The 23,282-nt window shown below is 37.9% G+C and overlaps 1 protein-coding gene across 5 annotated transcripts in view; it reads left to right on the top strand.

The window, feature by feature from the left end:
* The first annotated feature begins 1,339 nt into the window (after positions 1-1,339).
* Positions 1,340-23,282, top strand: part of STXBP5 (syntaxin binding protein 5) — a 157,927-nt gene continuing 135,984 nt past the window's right edge. For 4 of the 5 annotated variants that reach the window (XM_015472897.3, XM_005211027.5, XM_024996769.2 and 1 more), the window contains exons 1-3: positions 1,340-2,313; positions 3,555-3,652; positions 22,818-22,899. In XM_015472897.3, coding sequence (XP_015328383.1) covers positions 2,161-2,313; positions 3,555-3,652; positions 22,818-22,899 — 333 coding nt within the window. In that variant the 5' untranslated portion in view covers positions 1,340-2,160. The remainder of the gene's footprint in view (positions 2,314-3,554; positions 3,653-22,817; positions 22,900-23,282) is intronic. The other variant, NM_001191540.1, reaches the window with a different exon arrangement.

The raw sequence follows: 23,282 nt of genomic DNA on the forward strand, positions 1-23,282 counted from the left end.
TTTTATCGCTGGTTACGCCTAGTGAATTAACTAGGTAATTCAATAAATATTCAATAAATATTAAATTCAATACATATTAAAACAAATTTATAGGTTTCCAGTGAGAGCGTTCTTGGATGCGGAAGCTCCAGAGTACTACATTTCCCGAAATTCCTGAGGCTCAGCCGCCACTGGTTTGTTGACTGTTCTTGACTGCCTGTCATTTCAACCAATACACTGATGAGAATTTCCCTGCACCGGGCGGGAGGCGACCAATCATAAGGAAGAGGGCGGGCACTTCTGATTTGGGCTCAGAAAACCCTCTGTAACTCAGAAGCGTCAGGGGCTGGGAGTTGCTAGCTTTGGAAGAGTGTGCTTCTTCCCACTCCCACCTCACGAATTAGAATTCGTCTTTATGGGTTTCCAACCTTTTCTTTACGTTTTTCCTAGTTTCCACTCCTTCCTAATCAGTACCTCTGCTTCCCATCCACCTTTCCGTGTTAAACTCACTCTCCGGAAAAGGTAACAGCAGCATGAATCTATCTTTTCAAACTTGAGCTAGACATCTGTCTGTGAGCATCCAAGTGAGATTGTGACCGTGAAGCAATGGAAAGATTCGAGCGAAAACTTCCTTCTTTCCCCTTTTCTCCTTGCAAGAGTGAAGAAGCTACTGGAGATTGCTTAGTGGACAACAGGATTACAGGACGGACCGAAGATTTCTGAAATGAGTGCCCGCGCTGTTTACTTCCCTCCCTCATCTCCACCACCTTAGCGTGCGGACTGAATCCAGGGCTGGTGTGTCACTGGTTGGGGCAGACACCCAGCCCTGGAGCCGGTTCCCTTTGGCAGCCTATCCCATTCTAGCAGCTACCTGCCAGGTCCACGCTTTCATCCTACCAATAGTAAGAGCTTCAGGAAAGAATTCAACTCCTTTCCTAGTACCTTTCTAAGTCTGTCATACTCTTGCCACAGAAATAACCGTTGTCTAGACGCTCTTTTTCCAAAATTCAAATCCAAATCAATCCAAAACAAAGACCATCAATAAAGCAGCAACAATCATTGTGCAGCCAGCAGCCGGGAGTGTGTGCCTCGTTAAAGGGTGAGAATATAAACCCTCGCTTTAATGACCAATTTTGAAATAAAGGTTTCCTGCTGCTTGGTACTCATCAACATTTTTACTACCCCAGCTGCAGGAGAAGCAGCTGCATCCACTGGCAGGGCGATTGAGATGGGAGAAATTTAGCCACGGTCTGGGATTTTCGCAGAGGATAATTTGAGCCCCAGCTCCACTCCGACGGCGGAGGGAGGGGGGCGGGTACGCGCGGTGCGCATGCTCAGCAGCCCGGCTCCGCCGAGGCCCAGCTGCCGCCACCGCCGCGGCCAGCGCTGTAACCGCGGCTGCCGCTGCTGCTTGGAGCGGGCGTTGGTGCCCTGTGCCGAGGCGCCCTGTCAGGCGGGAGGGAGCGGCCGGGCGGGACCGCGGACGGCGGCGACGGCGGTGCCTGAGGAGGGCGGCCGGGGCTTTGAAGGAGCGAGGGCGGGCCGAACCAGCCGCGGAGAAGCGAGGCAGAGGGCGCGGGGACCCACCCCGGCGTCCTGCGTGCGATGCCCGGCGGGCAGCGGCGCTGAGCGGCAAGGAGGCCGAGCGGCGAGCGCGGACGGAGAGCCGGCGACCCCCGGGAGAAAGAGGAGGAGGAGGAAGCTGATCCGGAGCGGGAGGAAGCGCTGAGGGACTGCGGGGGCTCGGGCGGGCGACGAGCGGCGGGGCCGCGGGCCATGGACGCGGCGGCGGCGGGGGCGAGCCGGGGCGGCGGCGCGGCGCAGAGTCAGCCCGCCGCCAGGTGAGGCTGGGCGGCGCGGGCTCGGGGCGCCGCCGCCACTGCTGTGCCGCCGGGCCGCGGAGCGAGGCGGCGGCGGCGGCGGCGGCTGAAGCGGCGGCCTCGGAGCGAGAGGGGTCGCCGGCGGGGCTTCTGGTCGCCGCTGCTCTCTCTCGTCGTCGCAGCATTTCCTGTTCGGATTATCTCTCGCTTCTCCCCAGCTGCCTCCTTCCCCTCACACTCCCACTCGCGCCAGCTCCTCTGCGTCCTCGGTCGAAGCTGCTCTCGGCCCGGGCCGGTTCCCCCCCGCCTGGGGACGCCCCTTACCTCGGCTCCCGGGGTGCGAGGGAGCCCCGCCGCGACCATGAGGAAATTCAACATCAGGAAGGTGCTGGACGGCCTGACCGCCGGCTCGTCCTCGGCCTCGCAGCAGCAGCAGCAGCAGCAGCACCCACCTGGGAACCGGGAGCCCGAGATCCAGGAAACGCTCCAGTCCGAGCACTTTCAGCTCTGCAAGGTGAACGGAGCGCGCAGCCCCGCGAAAATTGGGGTCGTTCTAGGGGCACCTCGGGCTTTAAGCCCGAGTGCCAGGGTTAGAACGCCAATAATACTCAGTACCGCGAATAAAGGGCTTGCTCCCACAGCACACATTTGCTTGGTGGGCTATTTTGGAGATTGACATCATCTTACTCCTCTTTTCGTTGATTTTCACATGCGGCAATCATTTCAGGATTGCTTCCAACATACTGACCTTTAATTCGTATTCTTAATCAACAACTTTTATATTCAAGCATTCTGATAGATCTTTCACCGACTTCCAAGTTTCCTTTGGGAACAGTGTCTAACGAATATTGTTTATGAAAAAGCTAGACGTGTTCAACTGGATGTTGGCTCATTTTCACCTTAAAATGTGGTAGGAGACTTCACATATGAAATCACAGGGTCTTGTTAGCCTTGTGTTTGGTGGAAAAGTTAGAAGTGGAATTTTTGCCTATTAATGGTACGGCAATTGCCATAGTGATGTGTAATTCAGAAAGAATGATGCAGCGAATTAATTCACCAGCTGCTCAGTGAGAAATACAAACTTGTGTCTGTATTAATACCTGGCTTCTTCATAAATACCAGGCGTTCGTAAGTCAGAGTTTAAGTGTGTATTATACTTTTTGCTTCAGTATCCTAAAATTAAGGATTTAATACCAAGATGCAAAAATAGATGCTGTATTTATTTTCATTCTGTTACGGTTGCAACATGATGAAATAGATTTTTGCTAATTCCTTTGCTGAATCCTTAATTAAGACAGCATTTTCGTAAACGTACTTGCATTTAACATAGAAATAAAGTAAGGATGAAGTTATCACACTTGAAATAAGCATGAATTGCATTTTTAAATGAATTTATAGAATTTTTTTTACCACTGCCAACTTTAATAATTTGTTCTCAGACATAATAGTAAAAAGAACGTTAAATTTTTTTCTAAAGAGTACCTCTGTGATGAGAAAGTAGAAATGTAACACTGGGATCGATTTTCTTTTTTTTTTTTTTGGTTTCAGTTTTTACTTGCATAAGTTTTTATGTGATGTAGAATTCATAGTTTTCATAGTGTTTTTTTTTTTTAAATAGCAGTGCATGTATGTGTGTTTTGTTTCAGTTATAATAGGTTCTTAATTGGTTCTAGGTTCTAATGTCTCTGTTGACTTTTCTGTTTTAAAACTTTGCTTCCTGCCCTGGTTGCTGTGATGTCACTTGCCTATGCCTAGACTGTTCGCCATGGATTTCCCTATCAACCCTCAGCCCTGGCCTTTGATCCTGTACAGAAGATCCTGGCAGTGGGAACACAGACTGGTGCTTTAAGGCTGTATCCTTTCATTTAAGTGAACTTTTCCCCAGTCATTCTCTATTGCTGATTAGTTGCTTTTCCTGTGTAATTCCAAAGAAATGGTATGATCAGGTATTAACGTGAAATCCTGTGGTTGTGTTTTTCCCCGGGATTATACACACGAAAGGTTGTGTGTTGCCTTGTTGTGTCTTGACTCTCAATTTATACATCGCTAAAAACATGTAAAAAGAGTTCTAAAGGTTTGCGATAATAATTACTGTCTTTGCGAGGAGGTAGAAGTTTCTAAAGGGAAATATATCTGCTTATGGTAGTGGTCTATTGAACAGACTGTTGAGGATGAAGCTGAAGGACAATTGTACAAGGCATATTTTATTTGCTTTTTAAAAATATTGTTCATAGTAGATGTTCCAGTTATGACCTATTTATTATTCTATTGAATTAGAAATTGAATTTGAATTTGTTTCTGACCTGATCATCTAGAAAAATTAGAAAACAACTGTAAATTTTATATAGTTACGAAGTGTTGCTGTTTTCTTAGTATAATGCAAATAGAGAAGTATACTATCTTGATATGTTTTCCTGTCATGATCTACATTTGTGATGTATATGTAAATACTGTGAGGTTAACTGTACTCTTAAGTATTATAGAGAAATTTTTCCTGGTTATGCATGAACTATAATTTTATCATAGCATGTTTTTCCAAATATCTATTCATTCTTCAAGATCATTTTTTCAGCCTGAACAATGGAGAATATTTAACAATTCCTCTCAAACTATTTAAACTTGAAGTAAAATTGTGTTTACACTTACTGTGGCATTCACCTACATTGCCCTTATTTTTAAACTTAAGATTTTAAAAAGAAAATGCTTTGTTATAGGAAGCAGGGTATCTGCTTCCTATATATTAGTGAAGTAATGTGTTGGTAATAAATAGCAAAAAAACACCAGATAATAAACAGAGACACAAGGAACTGTGCTCTCCACATTTTAGATTTATCTGCCTCCTGAGAAGAGGGAGGGGGTGGGAAGCTTGCCTTTGATTTAACATGTATCTTGCATTTCCTTACCTTTCAAAGTCTTCATTTCAAGGTAGGGCTATATATGGTATCAGGATATGCCTCGTTTCCTTTGTGATTAATGTGCTATGTTCCAAATGCTTATAAAAGTTTTCCTTGAATTGTGTTACTAAGTTAAGACTATCACTCATAGTAAATATCAATAGTACTCTCATACCTAGTAAAATGGTAATATCTGACCAGGCTAGATCTCAGTTTGTGAGTTTCTAAGACAGTATGTCTAAATGGTTCTTGCCCAAATATCTAGTTGATACTGAAGTATTTTTTACTTCATTTGTTTAGATATTCCTATATCCAGTGATCAATACCTTTCTAGTCTAGGATTCTTGTTTTAGTCTTGTGCAGATGGGACTTAAATTTTGGCAGTGTGGGTACTAGTTGTCCAGCACAGCTCTGTGTAGTGACAAAAGTAGTGTGTTGTTGGATCTAGATGGACTGTTTAGAATGAAAAGCAATTTTTTTTGTTCCCAAAAAGAGTATCACCTGGACTCAAAGGGGGAAAAATGTGGAACTACATTAGTTATTTTTAGATTATTTTGGTTTTCTTTTCAGTGGGTTTAATTTTTACTATTTTCCCAATTGAGACCCAATGTGTTCTCAATTTTTTTATGTACATAACTGTTTTAACAGCCAGTCTGCTCCTTTTATTACTTAATATAATAAGTACTGCAAGCAAGGCTGACTTTATAAAACCAAGTATTTTTCTTAAACAAGACTTTTTATCCCTAATGCATTTGAGTAATTAGCATATTAATACACAAAGGGAGAGGTTAAAGAGTCAGGCCTAATGTTAATTGCCAAATGACAGCAGGGATCAGGTGTACAAAATCATCACTTATATCAGTCTTTTGCTTTTGTACATGTTTAAATAGTTAAATACTATATGAAAAGTAAACCTATAATTTACATTTACACCTAATTTTTTAGAACTTTTCTTACTATATTTAGAATGAAATTAAGAAAGGAATTTATCAAATATATTTCTGCTTTCTCTTTTATGAGATTTACATGAACATTCCAGAGTGATAAATTGGTTTGCCTACCAGTAATAACACCTAGTCATTCCTCCTGTTAAGTTTAGGTAGAAGATAAACTCATGAGCTTTATTATGGCTTTGATTTGTAGAAAGTGACTAAGATCTTTTTATTCTTATATAATTTCTACCATATGTGGTTTAAAATTTGTTCATTTCTCCATTCTTTGTTTTGAAAACTGGGCAGCTATAGTTTATTTCCAAGCTCCATATTGATTTAATGTGCAGACTTATTCTAAGTCTGTTCTTTTGCTCTAGCTCTTTTATGTTTTTCACTATTTTATTCAGCTTCTTTTAGTCCTTTGTTTTCTTCTCATATTAGACTCTTATAGCCTATAATACATTTGTTCTAAAAGATGTCTTTAGGACAGAAATATACTTGTAAATCAAAGTCTTTTCTTTCATTTAACTGTGGAGCAGAGTAGGGGATTTTTAAAAGTGGGATTGGGCTATTAGAATTTGGATTGCGTATCTAATTTAACTAATAGAATATCTTCCTAAATGTTGAAGGACTATGTTAAGTTCTGTTTTGAGATTAGGAAAAAAATATGGAATTTATATCTGATATCGAATGTTTGTAGATAAGAACTGTAGAAATCTGAATCCTTAAATAATATCTAACCAATAATGATGCAAGATAAATTGAATGTATTTGCAGCATTAATGTATAGCAAATGACTGATCTAATTATATAAACATGCTTTATGTTCAGCCTTCTTGGCTTCTGGAGTGAATATGAGGTTGGAGTGAACTTACTGATAGGAAGCAGGAGAGCATAATTTTATATGCCAAGTCATATAGTAGTGATTTAATTATCTTAATTCTCTTGCCATGTAGAAATGGGTGCAGTTTGATTCTTCCAAGTAATCTAGGCATCAGAACTATTGGGATAAAATAATCATTTGTCCCCAAATGGAATACATAAAAGGGAGAAAAATGGTTCTAACTGAAGAATGAAGGCATTGCTAGGAATGCTGCTGTTGTCCTTATCTAGACTCAGGGTTTACTAGTATAATTTTGAATTGCATCATAGTCTGTTGTAACCATGGTCTACCCTGATCTTATTTTTAAGGTAATTTTTTCTAAACACAATGAGGTCATTTTACATATGAATATTTCAAGGACCGTGCCAAAAAATGGAATTTCAAATTTACTGAAGTTTTGTAAAAATTCATGAGTTTTTTAAGTATCAGAATTATCAAAGAACCTCATTTTTGTCTTTCTGACTTGTGGAAAACATGATCGGCAGTCTCTGCTTTGATAAGGTGTAGACCTGTCTTTCAAATTTCGGTGTAAGGTTATTGAATGCAGAGTTATAAAAGGCTTTCTGTACATTGGAGTTCATTTAACAAGCACTTATTAAATGTTAACATTTGATTATGAATTGTGCCCTTATCTCTTGTTCATGTCTTGCCACTAAAGAATTATGTGTCCTTGAGTTAGGTTTTTTCCTTACTTTTAAAATGAAGATGCTGTATTAGATGATTTCTTCAAGAAACAACTTTTTGATTCTAAGTAGCTATATATTGTCCTGAATGGGGAAAAGAAGTGAAAATGTTTCTTACTTTCAAGGGTTAAAACTACACATAGTTGAAGCTAGAATTATTTAGGGGTCTACTTCCCAGGTGGTGCTAGTGAAAGAACATCCTTGCCAATGTAGAAGACATAAGAGATGCAGGTTCGTCCCCTGGGTGGGGAATATCCCCTGGAGGAGGACATGGCAACCCACTCCAGTATCCTTACCTGGAGAATCCCATGGACGGAGGAGCCTGGTGGGCCATGTTCCATAGGGTTGCAAAGACACGACTGAAGCGTTTTAGCTGCAGCAGCAGCTACTGACATAACACAAAGTGAAACTACAGTTGAATTTATTGCATTTGCTGACATTTCTGCACATTAGTAGGTGAGGATCCAGAATGGTAGAAAAGAAGAAATTGGAAAATTATTCTAGGCTAACTGAGGTCAAAAGTAGAGAAAAGAGAGTTATGGTACTTTGGAGGGATACTAAAGAGACTGGTTGAAATTGTGATCCTAATTGAGTTGGGAGAAATAAGGAACCAGTTGGTGGAAAAACTTGAGTGTCAACCTGAGTTACCTGGGCGTTATTCAGTAAGGAATCATTGTAGCTATGTGAGAGATATGCTGTCCGGTAGACTGTGACCTTTCGGATTTTTAACAGGGCAGTGTGTCATGGATGAAAAGAATAGAACCAAGGCAACCTTTGTATGTAACTATTAATCCCTATGGGTAGTAAAGTGGATCTAAAGCAGGGGAAGTAGAATGGGAACTGGGGAAGGACTTGAGGACTTGTTTGTATCAGGTTTTAGAGGGAGTCACTGCAGATAAAATTCTCAAATACTGCCCTGAGGCAATTACAAGACAGAAATGGAAAACTTGGTAAAGAAGGTGGCAGAGTAGTATTGAGTTTGGAATTACGTCATCTTTTAGTTTACTCCTCTTGCCATTTTGAGAAGGTAGCCTAGACGTATTTTAGCTTAAGAAGTTGATACAGTTTTATATTTGATTGCCTTTGAGTTGCTCCCCAGTGATTTCTTGGATTTTGTTATTGAGCTAGTGTAAAGTCACTGTTAGCTGTTTGGCTTTGCCCGTTTATTCTTGGTCAGCATCTCTCAGTAATGCTAGCGTTTGGGGCCGGATAATTCTGTGGGTTTGTCCAGCATGTTGTAGTCTGTTTGGTATCCATGGTTCCTACTTACTAAATGCCAGGTTACCTCTGCTGTCAGTGTGCAACCCAGATGCCCTCGTACTTCCAGATGCCCTCGCACTTCCAGATGCTTCTGGTTGAGAACGACTACACTCTGTCTTAGGTCTTCTACCAGCTAAGTTGGAATAACCCTCCTAGCTCATGAAGTGAGAATCAGAATTTAATGCAATAATGTAAAAGTATAGTTTTTAAGAGCATGCCAGGACTGTTTCAGTGACTGTTCAATATAATATTATTATAAACACGAGTTTTTCCCGTGGTTTTAATTCTCACTTCTTTCATTTATTTCAGCAAAATGCTTACTGAGAGGCAACTCGGTGCCAGGCACTGTGTAGGAAGGCCTTAATTTCATTTACTTTTATAGCTGACACAGTCTTTGAAGAAAAGATCTTAAAGTACTATTTTTGTTTTTTTTTAAGTGGTTGTGTTTCTTTCAACCACAGGTTTGCAAAATTGTTACTTAGATGTGATAAGATAATATGTGAAGATTTGTTACACACAGTGGTTGATAAATGACTGCTTAAAGATTTTGTACTATAAGTTAGCATTGCAATGTTTGACTTGCTGCTTATTTATTTTACAGAACATAATCACAATGTTGGAAAAATTTGGAAATAGATTTTTGTTCAAGTAGTTAAAAGTGAAACAGTTTAGCTAGAAACTGTTTTTTAAAAACCACATTTTTATTACTCTTCTTCCCCACCATCCTTTTTGTTCATAGAGGAATTCTAGTCATTTGAAATTCTAGCTGTAGAGGAGAAACAAGGACTTTGAAACACTTTTATTCCTCAACTCTTAACTCATTAAAGAGGACTTTGTATAAAAGGAAGAATGAGTACTGTGTCAGCTATAGGTTGTGATTCTCAGCATGGATTATGGCAGCAGGAGAAAAAGACACATTGACTTTAGAAACTACCAGAAAAGCTGTCTGCCTGAAAGCAGTTATTTTACAATGAATTTCTTGTGGAGGGGAAAAAAGTATGATAGAATGTGAATGGAACTGAAAAGGGATATGTTAGTTACTGGTGAATCAAATTTGTGGTTGGTAAGCACTTTTGGCTTAAAGTAAGATAGGTGTTTTATTTTTCTGTTAGGTATTCTCTTTGTTTTCCTTTTTTTTTTTTTAGTATAATTTGCTTTTAAAATTATAACCTGACTTTGCCATTCTGGCAGAGAAAGGTAAAGGAATATTGGAGGAATTACCTTATTAAAAGTTTATGTTCTGGTCTTCAGACTAATTTTGGATAAACCAACTAAAATCTCTAGGCTTTTAGTTTCCTTTTTTGTAAAACTAGAAAATAGGGATCTGTGATTTCTAATAGTCCTTTCAGCTCTATGATTTTGAATTTCTGCTGAGGATTTGGGAATGCTGTGGACCACCTCTGTCTAGAGTATCTTCTGATTGGTTGTCCTGAGTACCTGTTACAGAGGGTGAAGTATTGGACTCACTTCCATTGTGGGTTCCTTTACTTTGTACCCATTGACTGCATTCATAACTCAGCAGATACAGAGTTGTAATCTTTTGTTTACAAAAGGGGGCAAGGAATAACATGTGAAGAACATTTTTTTGTTGTTGTTGAAACAACAGCTCACTTTGAGTAAGATGGTGAATTGTTGCTTTTCCTTGTATAATCAGTAAGTCCTCAATATGACATAGGAAAGTTGCTGCTGCTGCTAAGTCGCTTCAGTCATGTCTCACTCTGTGTGACCCCATAGACGGCAGCCCATGAGGCTCCCCCGTCGCTGGGATTCTCCAGGCAGGAACACTGGAGTGGGTTGCCATTTCCTTCTCCAATGCATGAAAGTGACAAGTAAAAGTCAAGTCTCTCAGTCGTGTCCGACTCTTAGCGACCCCATGGACTACAGCCCACCAGGCCCTCCGTCCATGGGATTTTCCAGGCAAGAGTACTGGAGTGGGGTGCCATTGCCTTCTCCGATAGGAAAGTTAGGGAATTTTTAATATTGTTAACAAAGTTTACTTTCCTTTCTTGAGTGTTAGTGGTCAGGTTGTAAAATTAAAATGAGATTACTTAAAAATAATGCTGGGTTCCTAATTATATGATTTAATTAAATTTTATATAAGAAATTTAAGAGAGACTAATTTCATTGACTTGCTAGCATGTAATTTGAGTAGCAAATCTGGTAATTGTATAGTACTTGGAATAGTAATAACTAGCAATGTACATGTAAATAAGTGAACTATAGGGGTGATTATCCTTAAAAAGATAAGCTTTGGTTGTCTTTCTTTGACTTTTAACTTCATGCACTGGAAGCAACACCTTATTTACAAGGAGGAAATTAATAATCAGAGTGTCAGCATTGATTTGTAATGTTAAATTGAGAATATCCTGTCCTGATTTGGTGCATTATCATCATTAGAAGGTATATTTGGTATTTTAAGATTGCAGATCAATGAAATGTCTTTGGTTTGAACTAAACAGATGTCTGTTTAAGGATATAGCAAAATGATACAGAGAAAAGGACCTTTGCCTATATGATATCTTTTAAATTTGGGGCTTCCCTGGTAACTCAGCTAGTAAAGAATCCACCTACAATGCCGGAAACCCTGGTTTGATTACTGAGTCAGGAAGGTCCCCTAGAGAAGGGATTGGCTACCCACTCCAGTATTCCCGGGCTTCCCTGTGGCTCAGACAGTAAAGAATCCACCTGCAGTGCGGGAGACCTGGGTTCTACCCCTGGGTTGGGAAGATCCTCTGGAGGAAGGCATGGCAACCCACTCCAGTCAGTATTCTTGGCCTGGAGAATCCCCATGGACAAAGGAGCCTGGGGGACAAAAGTTCATGGGGTCCCAAAGAGTGAGACACGACTGAGCAACTAAGCATACCTTTAATATTTGAATGCCTTTTGTTAGACATAGTATAGTACTATATAACTATGGAGGAAGTAGAACAGAGTAGCTGACTTGATTTCTATTAAATAAACAAAGAATACATAAAACTGTCATTGTCAAAGACTACCAAAAGGTACTTGATATATCTATCTCCCTTGCCTTAATCACTTGTGAGATAAATCACTCTAAGAAGAAAATAGTACCTTCAGATTTAAATACTCAAGACTTCTTACCATGAAGATGTTCAGGCTTCCATATAATGTCTTGTACTTTTAATTTGAACCCATTTCTGATTTTTATTTGTAACATCAAAGAAGAAAGATAAGTTAGTTATCTTCCATATATCATTATTACAACTTTTAACATTTTTGAAGAATTTAAAGACTAGTCATCTACTTCTGGATTTGGTGATCCCAGTTGCTGTAATCTCTCACTGTTTTGCATTCATTTTAAAGAAATATTGAATTCTGTTAATCGCTCCATTCAATGTGTTACTTTTGTTTTTTGGGTTTTTTTGGGCAGGAGAGTGCTTGAGTAGAAGGAGGGTTAGGGGAAAGAATCATTGACACAGTGACTCCTTACTACTTGTGCTCCACAGTGGGCCATGTGTTAATGATTCCTTAAGTCTAGAATCCTTTTTTTTTTTCCCCCATTAAATAATTCTTTAAAGCTGAATGCTTTTGTCTTTGTGATGTATTTTTCGTTTTAATTTCATCCCTATTTCCATTCATGGAGCCATCTTTTTCTTAATTCACTATTGAAAATCTAAATTTCTATATTATCATCCTTTTATATGTAATATGATATAGTCATTAAGTATCTAAAAATAGACCTTTAGGAATTTATTAACTGTCAGAAATGTTATGAGAAGATGCAGTAGAGTCCGAAGCAGTGCAAATTAGAATCAACCAGTATCCTCTGCCTTATATAAAGTTCAGAAATTTGGACAGAAGTCAGTATACAATTATAAAATCAAAACAGAAGGAACATGCAGATTCTTAAATGATTAGCTTAGTATGGTCTCTACTAAAGATCATATAAAAGATGAGTGTATGTGTGCATCAAATGAGGTAATGAAGACCTAAATCTTTAATTCAGGAGTCAGCAATTTTTTTTTTTTGGTAAAGTGCTAGGTAGTAAACATTTTGGCTTTATCATCTCTGACCCAGCAACTCAACTCTGCTAGTGTAGCACAAAAGCAGCATAGACTGTGTGTGCAGGAAAGAATGTAGATTCTCCAGTATATAACTTTATTTATAAAATCAGGCAGTGGGGTAGATTCAGCCCACAAGCTGAAGTTTGCCAATCCTTGCTCTAGTTTATTAGGCTTCCTTGCTCTTAAATTAGGGAGGAATGCTCAGGAAGGAATTATTGGGCTTCCCGAGTGGCTCAGACAGTAAAGAATCTGTCTGCAATGCAGGAGATCCAAGTTCAGTCCCTGGGTTGGGAAGATCCTCTGGAGAAGGAAATAAACCCACTCCAGTTTATTCAGCTTCCTTGCTTTTAAATTATGGAGGAATGTTCAGGAAGGAATGACTACAGAGATTTTTATAGTTTGATAAATTACACTTCCACACTCAATTTAAATTTAATCTTTTAGCCATAAATAGAAAAATATAGAAAAATACTGTAAAGAACCAATGATACATGGTACCATTATATACCAAGTTAATTTATTTTCATAAGTTTTTTTTGACCCTGTGAAAGATGAATTATTTTTCTGGTGAATTATAATTACTATGATAATGAATATGACTTATCAGGCATCCTTTGGGGACAGTTCAGTCATCAGTTGTATTATTGAAGTATTCAGCTTGTTTGAGACCTTTTCTTCCTAATTTTAATTTAAAATATATTGATTGATATTTGTATTTTTTTCTTAATATTTTCATTAATGTTATATTGAGATAAGTAGGAGCATTTAGATACTTCTAAATATAAAAATGAATGTAAACATTTTGTTAAAGTATTGTGATTTCTTAGATGTCTGCAAATTTTGATGAAAAATCATTTTCATTTGTGGAAAAAAACCTGCAAAAATGTATTAACAACAACAAAAACTGATAAAGCTCTTAGAAGTAAATTTATGTGCATGATAGGTGCATGATAGGTCAGATAGGTTGCTCACCCTTTCTTGGAATGAATATACATGGTACTTAAATTGAAAAATTATATCTACTTTGAAAAAAAATTTTTTTTAGGTTAATTTCCTTCATATGATAATAGGTATCTAAAATCTATATCATACATTATATTTAATGAAAAATAAAATTTAAAAAAATGAAAAATTTTTATCATTGTTCACTGTCTATATAACTTTTCACTAGCAGTAACTACAAACTTTATTCAGTAAATAAAGCTAATTTCCACTTAGTTTCACTTTTCCAACTGGTGTTAATCCTTCTAAAGGTTATTATATAAAGACAAATGAAATGATGACATACTGAACATATGTATTTTTGCTGGTGCTATGATTTAAAAATGAACATTGATCTAAAATAACATTCCCTTAATCTGGGCGTGAATACAAAGAAAAAAAAAATTAGCTAATGCTTTTGACTTTAGTACAGTCTTCATTGGGAAATTAGAATTTGCTAAGCACATGATGCTATTTGCAAAATAATGTAGACTTAGAAATTATACAGTAGTTACTATTGAATAATGTTTTATTTTTTTAATTAGGGATATTTTTATAACACCTTTTGGTTGTGTTTCCCTTTCAATAAGGGCTATCTAGAACTTTCGAAGCTTTTCCTGGTGAGGTTGTCTGTTGAAGAGTGATTAAACTTACCCTTTCTTGAAAGTACATAATCTTTTGTGGTAATAGCCGCTACCTCGGCTTTTTTACAGCAGTACTCTGCCAAACGTGACTAAATCTAGTGGTATCAACTATTGCAGTACTTTCTGCCAAATTGCTTTCCTTTTGTGTGTGTGTGTGTGTGTATAATATGTATATATTAATATATATATAATATGTATATATATTTTATCTTTTGAAAGGGACAAAAAATATTGAAACAGATTTTCCATATTTGTAGTCTCTGTACTATATTTTTTATAATGTGTTTTATTTTTCTTCTAAAATTCACTTGGCCATACATACTTAAGAACTTAGCCATTAAGCATCTGAGAATGGATGCTGGGATAAAAGATTGTTACTTGATACGTGAGAATGTATGTTCCTTCTTGTTTCTTTAACCCAGACCACGATTATTTATGACTGTATTTTACAGATGACTGAACAAGTGGTTCATTTGAAAGTATATTTATGTATCAAAAGCCATTCTAAAGAACTGCCTGTGATAGTAAATATAATTCATTTTGACCCCTTTAGAGATAGTCCTAACTCCAAAGCAGTAAATAATAAGTGAATATTTTTCAACCACTCTATTCAAAAACAATAAATTCTTACTCAAAACAATAGTGGACGATGTAGCTCGAGACCTATTTCAACCAGTTAATGCTATAATTGGGGCTGCCCAGGTGGCACTAGTGGAAAAGAATCCACCTGCCAATGTGGGAGATGCAAAACATAGGTTAAATCCCTGGGTCAGGAAGATCCCTTGAAGTAGGAAATGGTAACCCACTCCAGTATTCTTGTCTGGAAAACTCCATGGTTAGTGGAGCCTGGCGGACTGCAGTCCATGGGGTCGCAAAGAGTCTGATGTGACCAAGCACGAGCACTATGCTGTGATTATACTGTAGTCTAGACGCTGCAGTCAGTTTGAGTTGATGTGTCACTCACAAGAAAAGCAGCCAAACACATTGGACATTCACTGTAAATTACTAAAAATTGTGTTAAGAAAGTTTTAAATGTTGACCTGTGCATCTTAAGTGGTTAATTTTAGCATTTTGTTTTACTGTAGAAATAGTCCACAATATAGTTTTGCTTAGGTAGCAGACTAGCAGAATGTTAGGATTGTGAATAAGAAGTAAAAATTACGTCCACCTTTATGACAGTGTGGCTAGTTTCACTTCTTAACGTATAAATTTTTTTGGTAGACCTTACTCTTCAGAGCAGTTTTGGCTTCACAGCAAATTTGAACAGACAGTACAGAGATTTCCTATACATCCCTATTTCCACTTGGCACAGACTCCCCCATTATCAGCATTCCCCCCAGAGCGATACATTTGTTACAGTTGATGAACCTACACTGACACGCCATCACTTAAAGTCCATAGTTATGGAAGGGTTCCTTCTTGGTCTTATACATACAGTGGGTTTTGACAACTGGATATTGACACGTATCCACCTTTATAGTATCATACAGAATAGTTTCACTGCCCTAAACATTTTCTGTGCTTTACCTATTCATCTCTTCCCTTCCCCTACCTCTTGGTAACCAGTGATCTTTTTCCTGTTTCCATAATTTTGCCTTTTTTTCAGAATGTTATATAGTTGGAGTCATATAGTCAGCAGCCTTTTTAGATCGTCTTTCATTCAGTAATATACGTTTGAGTTTTCCTTATCTCTTAATAGTTGATAATTCATTTCTTTTTTGTGTTAAATATTATTCCATTGGCCGAATATACTGCGGTTTGTTTATCCATTCACCTACTGAAGGACATCTTTAGTTGCTTCCAAGTTTTGAAAAAGTAGAAATACACATCCATGCATGGTTTTATGTGTGGATATAAATTTTCACCTCCTTTGGGTAAATACCAAGGAATAGGACTACTAGATTGTATGAGTATGTTTAGTTTTATAAGAAACTGCCAAATTGTCTTCCACAGTGGCTGTACATTTTGTATTCCCACCCAGCAGTGAACAAGAGCTATTTGGCCACATGTCATCATCATCATTCGGTGTTGTCGGTTCTGAATTTTGGCTCTTCTAATACATTTGTAGTGATATCTCCTTGTACTAATTTGCATTCCTCCAGTGACCTATGTGGGGCATCTTTTCATACGCTTATATGCCGTCTGTATATCTTCTTTGGTGAAGTGTCTATTAAGGTCTTTGGCTCATTTTTAATTGGGTTGGTTGTTTGCTTATTGTTGAATTTTAGGAGTTCTTTATATATTTTGGATAATGGTCCTTTATCAGTTGTCTTTTGCAATTTTTTTCTTCAAGTCTGTGGTTTGTCTTGTTATTCTCTGATACTGTGTTTCACAGAGCAGAAGTTTTAAATTAAGTCCTGTTTATCTTTTTTTTTTCTCTTTCATGAATGGTGCCTTTGATGTATCTAAAGAGTCATTGCCAAATGACTAGGTTTTCTCCTATGTTATAAGAATTTGATAGTTTGGCATTTTACATTTAGGTCTGCCATCCATTTTGAGTTCATTTTTATGAAGGATGTAAGGTCTGTGTCTAGATTAATTTTGGGTGGTAAGGGGAGAGGAAGCATTCTGTAGGCCTGTGTGTAGGTCGTAGTCTTTTTTCGAGCCTGTGCTTCAGGACTGTGAACTTCTCAACTGTTCTCAATTCCCTGCTCCTCCCATCTTTGCCAAAGGAGTTAGGGTGGCTGGAGAGGGTTGAAGTTGATTTCCCTTCCTTCAGGCCAGTTAGGCTCTGATAAACCCCCAGCAGTTTAGGCTCTGTTTATTGCTCCCGAGGGTAGACCTTGTTATGAACAGAACACTCCAGTAAATTTAAAAATGGTTGCTTTTCCCTTTCCAAGAGGGCATTTTCCTCGGATAGAACATGGTAGAGAGCTCTTGGAGGTAAAACTCACAGAAGTGTGGGAAATCCCCCCTCTGGGGTTTCTTACAAACTTGTCTACATTAAGCCTCCAGCAGTTCATCATCAAGTGTAATCTAGGTTTTCATGCCCCAGCACTGATTGCTGCAAATGTGTCTGCTCGTTGGTTCATTTTGGTATGTTGTCATTCTCTGTATTGGCCTGTCTCTGCAGTTTTGGGAGCAGTCATTTGCCCTGTGAATTCTTTTAAATCTAAGATAAGTTGTTGATCTTTAGTTTGTTCAGCTTTTTATTTGTTGTTAGGATGAAATGACAACTTGCAAGTGTCTTATGTGCTGGACCAGAAATCAGAAGTCTGTATTAATTTTTATAGGTGAAAAATACATGATCTTTAATTTTTAAAAAGGTGTTTAAATTGATGTTTGTCAAGTCGATGAAACTATAAAGTTAGGGGTGCTATGCTAAGTCACTTCAGTTGTGTCCGACTCTGTGCGACCCCAGAGACGGCAGCCCACCAGGCTCCCCCGTCTCTGGGATTCTCCAGGCAAGAACATTGGAGTGGGTTGCCATTTCCTTCTCCAATGCATGAAAGTGAAACGTGAAAGTAAAGTCGCTCAGTCGTGTCCGACTCTTTGCGACCCCATGGACTGCAGCCCACCAGGCTCTTCCGTCCATGGGATTTTCCAGGCAAGAGTGCTGGAGTGGGGTGCCATTGCCTTCTCCAAAGTTAGGGGTATTATACTATAAAAGTGCAAATAATTGCTATTTGACAAAAATTTTAGTATTGTAAATACATTCAAAGTTCATAAAATATGGAATGTTCTTCACTATCTTAAACCTATCAAGTTGATTAGAACTAGTTCAGATGGAAGTAGCAAATTTTTAGAAGTATGAAAAGTAAGACCTAAGATGAGATTAAGGGGATTCATAATTTTTCAGATTTTTTTTCTTCAAATGAAACAGTTTAATTTGTTGTTCTTTAATCACTAAGTCGTGTCTCACTCTTTGTGACCCTGTGGACTGCAGCAGGTCAGGCTCCTCTGTCCTCCACTGTTTCCTGGGGTTTGCTCAGATTCATGTCTATTGAATTGGTGATGCTAACCATCTCATCCAGCATGAGGGTCTTTTCCAGTGAGTCAGCTCTTCACATCAGATGGCCAGAGTAATTATTCATATATAAATAAACACCTTGTGTCTGTGTGCGTGCGTTTCATAGAAGATAATGCTTAATTATGCTTTTGCCACAAGGTTTCCCAGTTTTTCTCAGCCATGGCTACACATTGGAATGATTTGTGGAACTAGGGGGAAAAAAATGAAATAAAGCAATGCCCAAACATGTGCTTAGATTTCCACTCTAGATAGAAAATTCTGATTTAGTGAGTCTGGCATGGAGTTTGACATTTGTAATTTCTTTTTTGTTGTAATTGTTCATGGCTGCTTCTGATGTAGAGCCAGAATTAAGAAAGACTAGTTAAATGTTTGGTAGACAGGGTAGTAGTGTTCTTAGTGAGGCAAACGATAGATCAGAAACACATTCAATATAGTATATGTAGAGAGGATGTCATTTTAAAGCAGTCATAACATCTTGAGATTTATGGTATAACCGTGAGGAAACAAGCTGACACTTTGTTCTGTCATTGCCTTTGGAGACATCGCTGTGAAACTGATGTACGAAGTATTTATAAAGATGAAAAGGAACTGAAATTCTGGGGGTGCCTTACTCATCTTCCTAGCAGTGTATTACTGGACATGAGAAACAGTAGTGAAAGGCCATGGAGTCTGATTAAGAGGTTGAAAAGTCTAGTCTTAGGTTTGCAGGTGATCCTTAAACCGATGAGGTAAGGGAGGCAGGGGCACAGTTCACAGGTGGGAATGCTGCAGCCCACATAGGTTGTCTTCGTTATCACAGTTCAGTTTGCGTATTTCCCATTTTTTTTCTGGTTATCTGCTACCTCTAGAACTTTCTTTGAGAACAGATTGTATGTATTGTTTGCCCTTTTATTTGTTGCCCCATTTATTCCTCATAACAGTACAGAATAACAGAATTGAAAGCTTTCACGTGCAATGTGATTTGTTTATGTTCACACAGAATAAATGGTAGACTAAAGCTCATTCTCTTTTCATTTTCAGAATCCTTTTGTCAATATTCTTTGACCACACTATGGCGGTATTTGGAATTTATCTTTGTTACTGAGAAATAATCACATTACAGTTTAAGACTTAGGCCATTGAAAGTAAAAATCATCCACCGACCTTTTATTCACAGAATAGTATGCTGGCTCAGAGTAGACACCTTGAAGTCTTACTGGAACACTTGAAGAGGTATGAATTACCCTGTTTGCTGAAAGTCTAAGGATGTACTAAAAGAAGTGGTAACAGAAGTTAGTGGAAATCTTCCGGCTTTCTGATGGATTCAAATGCTGTGCCTGGGCTTACTGTTTTTAACGATGTCAGGGAAGAACAGTTTACTCTTAAAAGTCTTTCTTGGTTTGTTGGCAGAATGTCTGCTCAAAGTTACATTCACAGAATGTGACATAATTAAACATGGGATAATTTATTAGTTACTAATTTATGAGTTCATGAAAAATATGGTTATCCACATCCTTGTTTTAAACTTTGCAGCATATAAATGTATTTTCAGATACTGCACAGGATATCAAAGTCCTCCAGTTGCTTTCCACTGTATTAATACTCCAGTCTTCTGTTTCTGGTTGCAAAATTGAATATGTCACTTCTGTTGCTGTTCGAACAATACTGATACTTTCTTTGACTTTTTCTTTGTTGACAGGAATTGATGAACAGATTCTCTAAGAAGATATATAATTTAAAAGATCTTAATAGTTTATTAAGTACAGTATGTAGCACTAATCATTACCACATTATTCATAAAAAGTAGAGGTTGTCCAAATATGTGTATAGTGCATAGTGGCAATGACAGCAGTGAAGTTTGCTGAGGAATTATTCTTTCAGAACGTGTGATTGGCTGAGGTCCCATTGCCTGCTTCTTTTACTGTTTTTTATTCTATTTTGCTGACAGTACAGTGGAAAAATCCCAGAAGAAAGAAGAAGCAATATGAGGAGCTGTTGCTATGATTGTAATACCGACCTAACAAATGAGTGGAAGGTCAAATGAATAGGCTGGAAATATAGATTTCCTGGAATTTTGAGAGCTATAATTGACCCTAAAGACAATTTAGTCTAGTCTCCTGATAGAAATAAGAACTTTGAACGTGTTTCTAGTATCCTGTACTTTTGGTTGACTTTCTGAAAAATGAGCTTAATTTTACCTAAGAAGATATGACAGGACATAAACAGGTTTCTTAGATTTTATAAAGTCATTCATTCATAGATATTTATTAAATGCCTGCTATGTGCCAAACACTATTGCAGGTTCTGGGAGTGAAGAGATAAGATCACCATATTCCTGTTACCTGAAACTCTTAAAAGTCTAGGTAGGCTGTAAGGAAGGCTTTCAAAATTTTATTGGTTTTATGGTATTTACTTGCAACTAAAAGTTACATTTGGTCTGGTTTTATTGTTTCAGACTAGTCTGACTTTGTAGTCTCAACTATAAGTGTTTCCTCTGTATTTTCAGTTTTAAAATGACTTGAAATAAGTCAGGTGATGTTTAGATGTGAAAATTGGTCCTTTCTTTTGGGGAAGTGAGGTTTGATGATGGTGTGTTCGTGTTTGTGTCTCTGTGATGTCCTGGAATTATTAATAGACTGCATGAGTTCAAACCCCAGCTTCCTTACTAACTAGCTATATGGCTTTGGGTAACTTATTTAACCTTGTGTATAAGTTTCCTCATTTGTAAAAATGTTGCTTATAATAGAGGGTGCTGTTTGTGAGGTGATACATGTATAGTACTTGACACATTGTTTTCAACAAATATTAGCTGCTATGATGATGATGATGATGATCCACTTACTTCTTTACTCCCTCCATTTCCAACCAAATATATATGTGTGTATGTGTGTGTGTGTATAAAACCATTTAGGCGACTGAATGAATGCTTATTTTGAATTTAAATTTGGTATGGTAGTATAAAAGATTCTACTAGATCTAGATCTAGTAGATCTTTGTTTCTGCTTATGTGTCCTCTGTCCTTACATATATCTTCCTGATTATTCTTCATTAATAGCTAGTTTTATTATATTACTTATTCCTGTAAATATTTCCCTCTCCCCCTCCTCCCCCCCTCCCCCCCACCCCCATTGCTTTCTTAGAGGATTTCCTGCAGGACATCTGGGCCTATCTAAAACATTCATAAGATATTTGGTCCATGCCAAAAGCTTCTTGAATTTGGTCCTGTCTAAAATGTCTATGAGCATACTTGATCTATGCAAAATGGCTTTGGACAGGACCCAATTTCAGGAACCTTATGGTGTGAACCCAATGTCTTAATGGTCATTTGAGACAGGATTCCATGTCTGTTCACCTTGAGGGTCATGTCTAAATTGGGAGATCATGTCTGTATTCAGAGACTCTGCTCCCAGTCAAACAGCCTTATCTTCTGCAGTTCCTCTTCAGGAGTCTTGCTGGTTGGTGCTTGTCTGGACAAGAACCATGAGTGTAGCTGTGCAGGAAGTGTCTGGTGTATGTCATGGGTCAGGTATATTGTTGGTTTACTCCAGAAACAAAGATGACTGGTAGGATTAGGTAGATATTAAAGCCTTTGATAGATAAGCTGTAGACAAATTGAGACTAAAGGTATCTAAGGTAGGAAGATTGCAACATTTTGAAAAGAATACATTGGAATTCAGAATTAGAAGGTAAGATAAATTGACACAAAGAAATATCAGTGTAGCATTATCTCAGCTATACTTCCTAGTTGTGTGACTTGAGAGAAGCCATTTTCTCTGTGCTTCAGTTTCCTTGTCTGCTTGTGTGTGTGCATGCTGTCGCTTCAGTTGTGTCTGACTGTGTGAGACACAACTGGACTCTCACCTATGGACTCTGGCCCGCCAGGCTCCTCTGTCCATGGGATTCTCCAGGCAAGAATACTGGATTAAGTTGCCATGCCCTCCTCCAGGGGATCTTCCAATCCAGGGATCAAACCCACATCTCATGTCTCTTGCATTGGCAGGCGGGTTCTTTACCACTAGCATCACCTGGGAAGCCCCCTTATATGTTTATATGTGGGATATTTTATATTCTTTATGGTTGTGAGGATTGAATGAATTAATATGTATACTAAGTTTAATATAATGCCCAACATACAGAAAATGCTGTCTGTTTCCTGTTATTATATGGAAATTAATATTTACATCTTAATCTGTATTCTAGTATATTGTAAGAGACTGATAACATTCATTGGTATTATAACTTGCCACAGTTACAAACATATATATGTGGTTCTTTGTTATATTTTTAGCCTATGGTATTTAAAAATGACACTACAGGAATAAATACTAGTGAAAAGATAGTTGTTTCTAAAAGCAGTATTGCAGAATGACATATGTCTACTTTTCAGACTTGTTTACTGACTTGGGAAAAATTGGGTGCTCTATAGATCAACTACCTTTTCTTTTACTTTAAATGAAAGAAAAAGACTAGGGCTGGAATGAAGTATATTCAATATATGTAGCTTGGTTCTGTATATTGCTGTTTTTAACTTTTTTTTCTAGAAGAGATAGCTGTCTTATTTCTTTTAGATATAAAATCTCTGAGATTTCTGACTATCAACAGAAAGTAGCTGATTAGATCGATGCATAATCTAATTCTAAATCTCAGCCTTAGTAAATAGCCTGTATTGAATATGAGGCCATGGAAATATTTGTCTGTTATATAACTTTATCAATTGCTATAAAAAGCCCACACATACCATAAACTCCTTAATGAAATTCATGACAGCTTTGGTCGTCCAGGAGTAGAATGTTACTGCCAACATGACAGTGGAGCTGCGGTAATTCAGCTTCAGTTCCTGATAAATGAGGTTAGTGAGTTGCTTTACTCTCTCTTTGCTTACCTATGAAATAGGGCCATATCCCATCTTTCAGAATTCTTGCATGCAATTATATTTCAATATTTGAGCAAAACCAAATTTCTTGTAGGCCAGCGCTAATAGTAATTCACTTTAAGGCATCATCATGGACAGTTACATAAATAATGTAAGATGTTTCTCAAAACAGTGTTGAAAATAGAATGACATAAGGTAAGATCTTTCTGGTACAATGTGCTGCATTTAAATTTTATTCCACGGATATTGAAAGTTATGTAACATATAAAAATCTGCATTAATTTTTTTCAAAGATTGATCTTACTATAAATAACAAAATGCACTTCTTGCCAATGAGTTGTTTTGAAATACAACCAGGA

This window comes from Bos taurus, chromosome 9 (assembly GCF_002263795.3).
Source record: "Bos taurus isolate L1 Dominette 01449 registration number 42190680 breed Hereford chromosome 9, ARS-UCD2.0, whole genome shotgun sequence".
In the NCBI taxonomy this organism is placed as follows: domain Eukaryota; kingdom Metazoa; phylum Chordata; class Mammalia; order Artiodactyla; family Bovidae; genus Bos; species Bos taurus.